Source organism: Gadus chalcogrammus, chromosome 9 (assembly GCF_026213295.1).
Source record: "Gadus chalcogrammus isolate NIFS_2021 chromosome 9, NIFS_Gcha_1.0, whole genome shotgun sequence".
Lineage (NCBI taxonomy): Eukaryota > Metazoa > Chordata > Actinopteri > Gadiformes > Gadidae > Gadus > Gadus chalcogrammus.
Window position 1 is genome coordinate 25,104,363 of NC_079420.1, and position 13,487 is coordinate 25,117,849.

Genomic DNA, 13,487 nt, shown 5'->3' on the forward strand with positions numbered 1-13,487 from the left:
CTTTGCTTAACTACTACGATGTCATTGTAAGTCATGTCCGATTGTCTAACAAACCACTTACATTACACTCTTGCCTTCAGTCACGCTTTATTTCAATTTCTATCTACTAGAGTTGTTTCACAAAGCCGAGGTAAAGGGGACATCTTTAGAGGGAAAACAAGTCAAACAATAAATAACTTGGGTTTATTCACACTGACACAACTTCCAGCGGGAGAACCACCGCGTAGGGGGTGTTACGGTACGTAGGGTGAGAAGAGGGGTCATGTGACTGCGGGGTCACTGGGTCAGCGGGTGGTGTTACGGTACGTAGGGTGGGGGTGAGAGGAGGGGTGGCCGCGGGGTCACTGGGTCAGCGCCAGCAGGATGTCCTTCACCAGCATGGTGCCGATCACCATCTTCTCGCAGTTGATGGTCAACTGGGACGGCCCGCTCTCTTTGGTCGCCACGGTGACTAGCACCAGGCTGCCGCTGGTCACGGTGCGCCCAGCAAACCTGTGGACAGGAGGACCAGGAGGAGGAGGAGCAGGAGAACTGAAGGTCAGAGTGCAGAGGTCAAAGTAGCCAAGAGGTCAGAGGTTAAGTTAAGGCCAAGGTCAGAATGGAAAGTCAGAAAGGCAGAGGAGACCAGATCAGGGTGTTAGGGGTCTGTACTTCAGGGTGTTAGGGTCTATACTTCAGGGTATTAGGGTCTGTACTGCAGGGTGTTAGGGTCTTGTTGGACAAAAACAATTTAAACTTATTAACAAATTATAATTAACGGGAAACACTGGGGGCCCCTTACATCAAGAAACTCCTGAAAACACAGGACTTAACTGCTCCCTGGTGATTACTGGAGGAGGACTGCTCCAAACTAAATTTTGTTGTCTTGTACAATGACAATAAAGATTATTCTATTCTATTCTCCCATCAAATCAGCACGACAATTTTTCCTCAATGTGCATACATGATACAGCTGCATTGTCCTTACAATTGTTCTTTTCGATGTAAGGAAAGCTGACTGAATACTTAATAAACATGAAAAAATGTGTGTAATTTACCCACAAAACACTTGAAACCGTGTTATAAACAATATATGTCTCGATAACATCCAACCAATATTTATACCACTTGCTTACTCTCTATGTCTCATTCATGTTTTGTTTTTTCATATAATTTCTTTTTACTTCATTTAATTCTTCATTATTCAGGCGTTACAGAACTTTCATGGCCATAAATAAATAATACGAACTACAGTTTACTTTAATTAGTTTGTTCTTGAATTGACGTAGAATGGAGCAAAGACTCCTGGGATTGGGAAATGCGTTTATCCAATAAACAGCTTGCAGGTCAAGTCCATTTTCGGAAATGGAGGGGAATATATGAGCGGCCCCACGTCTAATGGCATGACCCTAAATACGCGTCAGACAGAGAAGGCGAGCAAGCAAGTTGCTTGCTTTTGCTTGTTGTGGCACTCATGGAAGGCAAGAAGAGAAAAGTGAAAGGAGGGGCTGAAAAGGCCAGAATAAAGAAGAGGCGGATGCTGGAGGGGGATGCATCTAAGTGCTCAAAAATAACGGATTTATTCCGAAGTCAGGCATTAATGAGTTGTGCAGGTGAATTGACAGAAAAACAGTTAGCCAGAGCTCCACCATTGACGTTATTGCTGGGCGGGAGCTAGCACAAGCTGCTAGTCAAATGTGTATGTGCTGGCTGGTATATTTCAGACAAATTAATGACTTAACTGATCTTTCTCTTTTAATGGATGGAGAATATGACAGATTTGGAACATGTAGTAGTAGTCGTGTCAACACGTTACACCGGTATTACGAGCATAAACTGTATAAACTTTGAAACTAGGTCAACCGCCATCTTCTCCGTCAACTCTCCTCTCACACTCGGTGACAGTGTCTTATAACGTTCTATATATAATAGTATAATATAATTGTATAGATAATATCACGGCCAAAAGCTCTGTGCGCCTCCGGATGGCTGTAGGGGAGCACTACGGCCAGAATCGAAGTGCTTTTGTTTCCCGGCGTTGCTATGGTTACCGGTCTTGTAAGGAAGTGCGCCAATTCTCGGAGCGCCAATTCTCTTCCGCACAGAGCAGAACTGTGGCCTATTTTACACATTTTTATTTTCTTAATTATAATTATATCATTAATTTTTACCGATTTTTTAGCCACCGGGAGGATTCTCCCGGTGGCTATTAGTGCCCCACTCCGCCCCTGGAGTGTAATGTAGGGTATTTTTAACATCACAAAAGAGTAGGATATTGTAATGGCTAGGGAGCCCTTACAATACACAACTCCCAGACCAAATTTCCTGGCTTGATCCCCAATGTCTGCAATGTTTACCTGTCGGCATCCTATAAGCAAGACGACCTGACTTACTTTCCAGTGTCAACCCGCGGGCTGATACTGGACGTTCCTAATCTGACAGACAGTGTGAAGCCCCCTCACCTGCACTCCTTATCCGAGCCACAAGGCACCCTGCTGAGGTTAGCCGCGGCTGTCACCCTCTGGACAATGGCGTGCTCATTCTGACACCTCTCGGGCAGCTGCATCTTCTCCGTTATCTCGTTCATGCCCATCAGCTGACCTACAAGAGGGGAAGCATTAGGAGGACAGAACAAAGAGCTCTGGTCGCCGTCCTGTCCACAGGAAACAAAACCCAAGCAGTGGATTCTCCTGAAGGGGTTGCTCTTATCGGCCATGTGTTGAGCCTGGATGGTTTCCCGAGAATCACACGGCCCTTATCTACTTAAACGGAGACCGTCAGCGTTGGCTATTTTTAATCGGCTTTAAGAGAGTTCTGCTTCATACACATGTTGTGAAAAAATCTCGGCCTGCTACATCAAAAGAGAAATGAAGATATTCATTTAAGATATAATTCTGGTAATGACATTCTCCTGAGGACGTGCATGGTCTAGCTTGTCGGCAGAAACTGAGTGCATGACCTGATCTGGTTATTGGGTAATTTTCCCCCTTAATTAAAAAACAGCGAACTGAAAAATTAGCAACTATCCTGAATTTTATATAACAAAAACATAGAATACCTTACAGCTTTGTGTTCTTACATATATATATGCATATGTATTTATAATATATATCTAAGATATTTTATACTGAAGCTGGATGTAACGTTGGCCATGGATGTACAGGTGTTTCCCATCTGACCTGACAGTAAGAGGATTCATACATCAACAACATAATACATGAAGAGGTATCGATATTGTGCAAATGTGATAATAAAAATATTTTTTAATAAAGCCACATAGTTCAAGACGTAAAGAAATGTGGAATGGCTTAAATCACGTGAAAAGATTTGAACAGAGTTCAAAAGTCTAAATGGTGTAAACAATGCACATCATTTAATAAAGTTAAAGTGGTTGGAAACAAATATAAGTGAAGAGTAAAACAAATAGCTAAAGTTAAAGTTTGTATACATTTGAGATAAAAAATATAAAATAGCTGAACTGAGCTAATAAAGTTGAAATGGTTGAATGTGTGTGCGTGTGCGTGTGCGTTTGCGTGTGCGTGTGCGTGTGCGTGTGTGTGTCATCTCTGGACAAGTTTGTTAATGACAATATTCTTTCCCATCTAGTTAATTGAGATAAGAGATGAAGCATAGAAAGCATCATGTGAAAAATAATATTGTTTTAACTACGTCAGCATTTAGCATCTCCCGGAAGTACACCGGATATGTAGCACCCAGCCTCTAGCCATATAAACGGGGGTCCACACAGACAAACACCTGATATCTATCAATCATATTTACAATAGATTAATAATTTAAGCGCCAGTGAAACAAGAAATACCCAAACCGTTTAACTTAACATTGTTTTTCTATGTTAAATATTGACATTGTTGTGCTCCGCGACGCCCAATATGGTTTGCTTTTCAGATGGCACTGTCACGTTAAAATTGTACCGGGGGCGAAAATTGTACCGGCCTACGTCATCGTTTGTTTACATCCTGACAACCTGACAACCTGCCCTGCAACAGACGACGCGATGCAGAAAACATGTTTCCAAACGACGAAATAACATAATAAAGATAGCGGATCGCTATCTGTATTATGATAGATAGCGATAACACTTGTTTTTACTTTATATTTGTATTGTATTTAATTGTTTAATCGAAACAATAAAAAAATTTGCCCGCAAAACGGGCGATCGCGTCAAATGACGCGTCAAATCACGTAGGAAGGTTCTTGAACATTCTAGACTATGAAACCTGCTTAAAACACTCAGTTTACTAGCTAAATTCGATTAAACAATTCAATACAATACAAATATAAAGTAAAAACAAGTGTTATCTAGCGATCCGTTATCTGTATTATGTTTCAAGAACCCTCCTACGTCATTTGACGCGATCGCCCGTTTCGCGGGCAAAACATTTGTCATTTGACGCGATCGCCCGTTTCGCAGGCAATCTTTTTTATTGTTTCGATTAAACAATTAAATACAATACAAATATAAAGTAAAAACAAGTGTTATCGCTATCTATAATAATACAGATAGCGATCCGCTATCTGTATTATGTTATTTCGTCGTTTGGAAACATGTTTTCTGCATCGCGTCGTCTGTTGCCGGGCAGGTTGTCAGGATGTAAACAAACGATGACGTAGGCCGGTACAATTTTCGCCCCCGGTACAATTTTAACGTGACAGCACCTCTGTCTTGAGCGGGTGGAATTCTCACCCTCAACGTCAGCCAATGAGACCAACTGAAAATATACGATGCAGGCGTGAAATTAAACTATTGATTCTGAAAATTGATATTGATTTATATTGATTCTAAATCTGTGTATATTTGATATATTTTAGATGTATTTGAAGTTCAAAGTGTGTTGATTTGTTAGATGTTTGAAAAAAGTTTAACGGCTAAAAATAAGCAGGATGTGAAGCCTAAAGTAGTTCTAGTGTCAGAGAATGGGCGGACACCGTTTACACCACTTCCATTATAACAATTATATTTTAAAAGTAGAATATTTAATAAAGTTTAAAGTATTAAAACAATGTAATAGTAACACACAATTCCAAGCTGATGTGACCATTTTAAAAATTGAATAGAGTCCCTAGTTGAACATTTTTTGAAGTAGTTAGGTCGCAACATTTTAGTGTTAGGAAGAAAAGAAAGAAATAAAGAATAAAGCCTAAGAATAACGATAGTGCTTGCATCTGCAATTCATCATTGTTTGCATTTACATAGCACTTTTCAAGGTACTCAAAGCGCTTGAAATAGTGGGTATATGTATGTGTGTGTGTGTGTGTATGTGTGTTTGTGTATGTGTGTGTGTGTGTGTATGTTAGTTTGGTCAGGGGTATGAGTCTTCCTCCCAATTACATCTCATAGCTATAGGCAGAAATAGCTCAGAGGGTAGAGCGGGTTGGCTGATAGGTAGAGCGGGTTGGCTGAATGTCGAGCAAGACACCTAACCCTAACTGCTCCCAAATGCTGGCTTTCGTCTTGCATGGCTGACTCCGCCTTCGGTGTGAATGTGTGCATGAATATAAGGCAATATTGTAAAGTGCTTTGAGTGGCAACTTGTTATAACAAAGCGCTATATAAATGCAGTCCAGTTAGGTTCAGTCAGATCTAAGGCTCAGGGGCCCTCATCAGTTAGGTTCAGTCAGTTCTAACGCACAGGGGCCCTCATCAGTTAGGTTCAGTCAGTTCTAACGCACAGGGACCCTCATCAGGTAGGTTCAGTCAGTTCTAACGCACAGGGGCCCTCATTAGTTCTAGACAGCGCTTCTATCTTACAACCAACATATGAACCTTAAAGGACAACACCAGTCTGGGTGATCACTGTAACCGTCCCCTGGCTTCACTAAAATGTCCGTTACCAAAATACTTCATAATAAAACTTCAATAAAACGTAATTGTTTTGATTCTGCTGTAGAGTTAAGTTAAGTTAAGTTATCCTTTATTGTCCCTTTTTGGGGGAAATTCTTTCTCTGCTTTTGACCAATCCGAGAGCCCTTGAACACATATACACTTGCACATGCACACACAGAGGAGTGACTTTACACAGAGGGGTCACCTTACACAGAGGGGCGACCTTGTCATAGGGCCACACACATGGGGGCACACCGGCACAAGGAAGTGCAGTGGGCAGCCACACTTCAGCGCCCGGGGAGCAGTTGGGGTTTCAGGTGCATTGTCACTTCCTTCTAATGAAGTTCCTAATAAGCAAGGCTCGCTGAATAGCTTTGGCAGTTCTAACGTGCCATCAGATGAGTCTCCTACCACATTCTCAAAATAACTTTATGAGCGTGTTATAATGTTACCGTACGGGATGGGTCATTGTAGCAGATTGTAGTAAGCTAGATCATTATGGAAATAGCATGTAAATAAAATAGTTCTCTGCTTGATTAATGTTTCCCCTTTCGGATAATGTCAGTAAACAATTCAACCACAAACACATAAATATTTATCCGTTCAGCACTTCCGTCCAAACTAAAACTGAGAATTCCGACACTGAAAACGATGCTTTTCAAAAAACGATCGCTGAGGAGGATAAATGTGAAAACGCTAGGTTTGCGTTGTAGTGTGGACAGGTTAGTCGGAGGCTTTCAGAAACAATGACGTCCGGTTGCCATGACACTGCCATGACGCTGCCACAAGCTTGCGCTCGACACCGAGACGCTCATCAAAAAAATGGCAGGTGAAATGCAAATGATGATCTCTCTGTACAATGTACTAATCTATCTCCAGATACAACTCGACATATAGGCTCAAACATAGTCTTTGCTCCAACGCCGGAGGCGAGCGCTGTACTTGATGTTCTTAAGTGATGGTAAAAAAAACGAAAGACGGCGGTTCAAACCGTACTTCGAGAGGCGTTTCTGGACAAGACCGGGTCGAAAAAGATTAACCAGCTGATCAACTGTAAATATCAGCTGATCGCGCGCCTGTAATCTAGAGAGGCGTGGCTGGTTGCATAACCATGACAACAACTATTTATCAAAATAATTTCAGTGTGGAACGTGGATGCAATACATTCTGAAAACAATATGAAAACGATTGTGTGGACGGAGATCGTTTTCATTGCGGATGTGCGTTTTTACATTTTTACGCGCGTAAAGGTGCGAACACACCAAGCGCGTTACTCGCGTACGACGCGTATAAAATCTGCAATTTTTCCATAGGGAACCATTGGTTTACGCGCGTATGAGACGCGTACACGCGTTACATGCGTATAAGCAACATTTTACTCGCGTCAGGGGCGTATGAGGCGCGTTTTTACATTTTACCCGGGTTAGTGTACTGTGGACGGGGCCTTAGTTGTTTTTAGATTTTCTAATGAGGAATGTTCCATATTATCGCTTTAAACTCCAATCTGAAATGCAAACATGGTCAGTAGATGGTGGTGAATAACCATGAACGACTGCAGATCCATCATTCTGTATCATCCTGCTAGTTTGTCTCTTTCAGACCCAGGGCCCTATTTTAATGGTCTGAAACACAAGTGAGAAGCGCCAAACGCAAGTAGCTTTGCAGGCGGTTCTATGGCGATGTTGCAATTTTACCGGCGGATAAATGACTCTTACGCCCGGCGCAAATCTAAAGAGGGTTGGTCTGAAGTAGCCCAATTACCTGTATGTGTGGTTTGGCCGTAAAGTCTAATAAACCAATGAGAGTGCCATCTCCAGATGGCACTCTCCATGAGCGCATTTTAATATGACGAGTTGATATTTTGAAAGGACGTTTGCAGTCTCCGATGAAACAGATGCATGACCACATGAATTTCAAACTTCAAATGCCTCAGTTTATGGCCAAGTAATATGGCCTAATTCACACGTGGAATAGCATTCTCTTCCACAACTTCAGAAATGAATTAATTTAGTCCTCAAATAAATGTCGGCAAAGAAAACTTAACACACATATGATATGCGGTAACTGTGGTTCTATTTAATGATACACGCAATTCAATAACAAACATAGTTTCTTATGTTTTGTATGCATTATCGTGCATACACGATAGTATTGTATTGTATGCAATATCGTTATCGACTTGTGTTCCTAATATGCATATGTCCCCCCGTTAATATACATTGGCATGGACTGTATTATGCGTTCCGTGTTTAGTTTGGGTGTGTTTAAACAGATGGACGCACACACGCGCGCCCGCATTCATTAATTATTTTACGCACGCCCGCATTCATTCATTCTTTTACTCGCGCTCGCATTCATTGATTCTTTTTAACACTCACTCACTTGTTTTCTCAGGATCGAATACTCATCAATCCTTAAAGTTATGGGCTTAGATGTCTGTGTCAAGATACTGAACCCGGTATTACGTGATTTAGTGCTCATGCGCACAAACGTTAATCTATTGAATCGTGTCCCAGAGAACGATTTTTTTCGTGCTACACAGAATGAAATGTAAACCAATGCATTCTGAATGGGAGCGTCTCTCCGATGTTTCCGTGCTAAACGGAACGAAATGTAAACCAATGCATTTTGGCGGACCATATATCTGCTGATCAACACTACAAAAGCTGGAAACACACCAGACACACCATGTGAAGTTATTTAACCCGATTATTGTTATTTCTATCCGAGATTATTTAATCTAACCCGATCTAAACTCTATCACCCAAACACGGCGGCGTTTGGGTTTCCTACCTCGGACTCCAGCACAGCCATGGCCGACAACTTTCTTTATTCTGGGTGGAAATAGTAACATAGTTACGCCATTAAATGCGTTTATGGAAAAAATTTTAGCGAGAAATGTGCATTTTACTTTCGTAATGTTCGCTCGGTGAATGTGAAGGATGTTTGGTTTGATAGTTATGACGAAGAGGGAACGGGTACGCATACGCGTCTGGGTACGCGTCTGGTGTGTTCGTACCTTAAAGGTATGAACACACCAGACGCGTACCTGCGTAAAGATTTATGTGCGTAACGCACCTAAAATGTTGCTTGACCATTTTGTGTCAAAAATGGTCCTACGCATACGCTCCTAACGCGCCTACGTGCCTAGATGAGTCCATGTCCATGCAAGTGAACGGAGCGTTCCCTCTTCGTCATAACTATCAAACCAAACATCCTTCACATTCACCGAGCTAACATTACGAAAGTAAAATGCACATTTCTCGCTAAAAATGTTTCCATAAACGCATTTAATGGCGTAACTATGTTACTATTTCCACCCAGAATAAAGAAAGTTGTCGGCCGTGGCTGCCATGGACATGGCTGCGCTGGAGTCCGAGGTAGGAAACCCAAACGCCGCCGTGTGTGGGTGATAGAGTTTAGATCGGGTTAGATTAAATAATCTCGGATATAAATAACAATAATCGGGTTAAATAACTTCACATGGTGTGTCTGGTGTGTTTCCAGCATTCGTAGTGTTGATCAGCAGATATATAGTCCGCCAAGACGTTGAGGTTGCTTAGTAACCAGAGACTCTGTCCATGCAAGTGAACGGAGCGTTCCCTCTTCGTCATAACTATCAAACCAAACATCCTTCACTTTCACCGAGCGAACATTATGAAAGTAAAATGCACATTTCTCGCTAAAAATGTTTCCATAAAAGCATTTAATGGCGTAACTATGTTACTATTTCCACACAGAATAAAGAAAGATGTCGGCCGTATGCTTCTGTCCAAGCTCACTACTCTCTGCCAGTGACGTCGGGTCAAGCTCAACGCTGATTGGGCAACGCGGCTAATCGTCATGCGTATGAGCGTAAAAAGTAAAAAAATTTGAACTCTTGAAATGTACGCGCGTATATATACGCGCATATACGCGTGTAAAATGTTGCTTTAGCGCATGTACCGCGTGTACGCGTCTCATACGCGCGTAAACCAATGGTTCCCTATGGAAAAATTTACGATTTTATACGCGGGTAAAATGTTGCTTTAGCGCATGTAACGCGTGTACGCGTCTCCAGATTCTATGAGTATAGGCGCAGCCTTTTAAGTGTCGGCCTCATTGCCCTTTAAATAGCTGAAGAAAAGATGTTTATTGGGAGCAGAACGTCCGCCGGCGCTCGACTATATCTGCGAAATGCGGACGTCGTTGAGGCACGCCGCACGCGGACGTAATTGAGGCCCACGCTGTTGGTGGTCGGGGATTACAAATCTTTCAGTGCTAAGGCTCACGCCTAGGGATAACCCAATAGCGATAGCCTTAAAAGGCTGCGCCTATACTCATAGAATCTAGAGTTACAATACGTAACTATCGTTTCAGCCATTTACTGTACAATTCAGAATGGAATGTGAGGAGGGCTGTCAATCAAATATCGCGCTTCAGAAACGGCCAATCATAGGAAAGCCCGCCCTGCCTTGGTTCCCTCCCCCATAGTGCCAAAACTAAATTCGCGCGCGAGAGCAGAACATCATTTGCGAGAGGCTGTTACGCGTGAGAGGCTGATTTGCGCGCGCAGAGGTAATTTGCTCGCGCGCGAGAGGCTGTTTTGCGCGCGCAGAGGTAATTTCGGCACGCGCAGAGATCATTTGCGCGCTCGCAGTTAATATCTACGCGTGTGGAATAATATAATACGCCCAAATGCATCTTTTATCACATTAGTGAATTATGGCACTAATGTGTCGCCATAGAAGACCATTGTTATTTTACAACACAGTGATATTAGATATCATAGTGGTATTGTAATTAGAAAAACTTGTTTATGATATCTAACCGATGTACTTGGATTTGTTTATGATATCTAACAGATATTTGTATTTGATTTAAATGTTTGATTAGGCATTTTGATTTATTTGAGAACTAACTTGATTTAATTTGTCTTTATCAATAGGTTTTCAACCTAATCCGAATCGCAATACGGAATGCTTGTTGTTCATGTATTAAACGAAGGAGAAGGATTTGAGCTGTCCTGCGTCCTCTGTCTAACAGTGCCATTTCGAGGGAGGGAGGGAGGGAGGGAGGGAGGGAGGGGGGTGTGCGCTGATAGTACAGTGCACCCTCTAGTTACATACAGTATATGATACCCCCACCACTGTGACGTGGCAACAATTCTCCAAATCCATATGGGGAGGGGGGGTGCTTGTGGACAGTAGGGGTGTACACTAGACATAAATAGGAAGTACACACAGGAAGAGTATCACACATATTGTATTAATTGTTTCAAATAACCCTGCCTCGTTAAATCAATGAGCTTGGTATTTTGCTTTTTTTTTTTATTAATTAAATATTAAAATATATTCTATATACATATAGAAATATACAATTATTTAGTTATAATATTATTATTCCAGATTGAAATGCATTGGTTTAATATTGAATTAATAAAATATTTAAATATATATTAGATATATATATATATATATAATTTTTTTAATTTAAAATAATTTATTTATAATAATATAAGTAGACATGTAGCTTTTATTCAATTATCGTAATAACAAGATGATGCACTGCGCAGCCCTCCCCCTTCTGAAGTCGAAAAAAATCTCCCGATTGAAATGCATTGGTTTATTATTGAATTAATTAAATATTAAAATATCTATATATATACAATTATTTAGTTAGCTTATAATATTTAGACCATGTAGCTTTTTTTCAGTTATCGTTGTAACAAGATATGTAGCCTTACTGACCATTGAAAATCCACTTCCACCAATATGTAAGTGTGGTTCAGGTATACCAGACAATATCAAAATATTCACAATATAAAAACGATGTAAAAATTAAGGTTATGGGCTGAATTTGGTTAAAATTCAGCCTCTGCTGGCCCACAACTAGATCGTCTCATTTCCTTGTTACACGCTTTAATTTAATTATGTTTAAATTATCATGACCATGGAGCCTTTATTTCCTTGCCGTTATCATTACATCCTTTCCCGTTATATCGATATGAATTCTCGAAACACAGTGGAAAAGAGAGAGAGTGAGGGGCTTAAGAGGGCCTCCCCTTTATAATGAATATATTTATATATATATATATATATATATAGGGTTGCCATCGGAGAAACGCTCACATTCAGAATGCATTGGTTTACATTTCGTTCTGTGGAGCACGGTTATTTTTATCTATTTATTTATTTTCAGTTTTTGAGGAGGTCTTATTCGAAAGTGCAAAAATGGAAATATTGACATATATATATAACTAGAGGGTGCACTGTCCTATCGGCGCACATCCCTTCTGAAGCCTCTCTGTCTCTCTCTCTCTCTGTCTCTGTCTCTGTCTCTGTCTCTGTCTCTCTTTCTCTGTCTCTCTTTCTCTTGTTTCGTTTTGTGGAGAACTTTAATTGTCTGAGAAACGTCGTTCTTTGGAGCATGTTCGTTTCAGTTTTTGAGGAGGTCTGCTTAAAAATTCTGAAATATTGACATATATATAACTAGAGGGTGCACTGTACTGTCTGCACATACTCTCTCTCTCTCTCTCTCTCTCTCTCTCTCTCTCTCTCTCTCTCTCTCTCTCGTCTGAAAAACGCTCCCATAAAAAATGCATTGGTTTACATTTCGCTCTGTGTAGCACGGAAACATCGGAGAAACGCTCCCATTCAGAATGCATTGGTTTACATTTTGTTCTGTGTAGCACGAAAAAAGTCGGACAATCATGCTCAGGGACACGATTCAATAGATTAACGTTTCTGCGCATGAGCACGAAATTGCGTGATACCGGGTTGCAAGAAAATATGTGTTTGCTGTACGGTGTTTGCAGATGCATTGATTTAAAGTACAACTTATTAACGCTGTATCAGCTTTTCTTTCCTAAATAATTTACCAAGAATGTGTGGCTAGGTAGATGAGAGAAGCAAAGTGTATGCGGGAGGTGCACAAGCAACATTATGCATTGCGCCCTTAAAATAGCATCTGAACAACAGCCACTGACTTTAAACCACGTATTTCCTGGTTTGTGGCGGGAAACTTCAAAATAAGTGAACGTTTGCGCCAGAACACGCCTCCTCCTTTCGCCGAACCGCCCCTTGGGGCGCAAGATCATTCCCTAATTTACCGACGCGTGGCGGTGGAGGGAAAAGAACGCTCTGCGCCAGTTGCAAACTAGCAACGACACGTGCGTCAGTGTAGAAAGTAAATTGCGCTGGATGCAAGATAGGGCCTCCAGTCTGTATGAGGTTGGGGTGGCGCAGACAAGGGTACGTGGTGAGCAAGGTGGGGGTGAGGGGGCAGGCAGGGCTGTATCAGCTTAAAGCTTCAAAGGGAGGAGGACTACTTTATGTAAGGTTGGTTTGAAGTGTAAACAAACTAAAATAACTTGAGGAGGGTCAGAAACCCGAGTTCACGGCACCAATTTGGAAACATGCAATAACCAAACTTGTTACTTCATTCTCTGCTTTAGTGTTTGATTACTCTTTAAAGGCAGGTTGTGGCAACAGACGGCTGGAACAGTGATGCCAACAACAAAGCCCACTTACCTAGATTCTTTAAGAGCATCTCTATCGGGAAACCATGGGAACCACAGGAGAGAAATGTACAAATTACATGTTTTTGGTTTCGATTTGAAGATGAAAGTTCGGAACGAGCCAAGAATCTCCGCAAAACAATCTCAAATAGAAAAACAACTTGA

General features: G+C 41.4%; 1 protein-coding gene across 1 annotated transcript in view; it reads right to left on the reverse strand.

Moving 5' to 3' along the window:
- Window positions 1-77: 77 nt before the first annotated feature.
- The window catches only part of LOC130389010 (AP-3 complex subunit beta-2), a 67,534-nt gene continuing 54,124 nt past the window's right edge, over window positions 78-13,487 (reverse strand). Inside the window, exons 26-27 of the mRNA XM_056598669.1 lie at window positions 2,442-2,580; window positions 78-492 (exon numbers count right to left, since the gene is read on the reverse strand). Of these exons, the coding sequence (XP_056454644.1) occupies window positions 342-492; window positions 2,442-2,580 (290 nt within the window). The 3' untranslated portion in view covers window positions 78-341. The remainder of the gene's footprint in view (window positions 493-2,441; window positions 2,581-13,487) is intronic.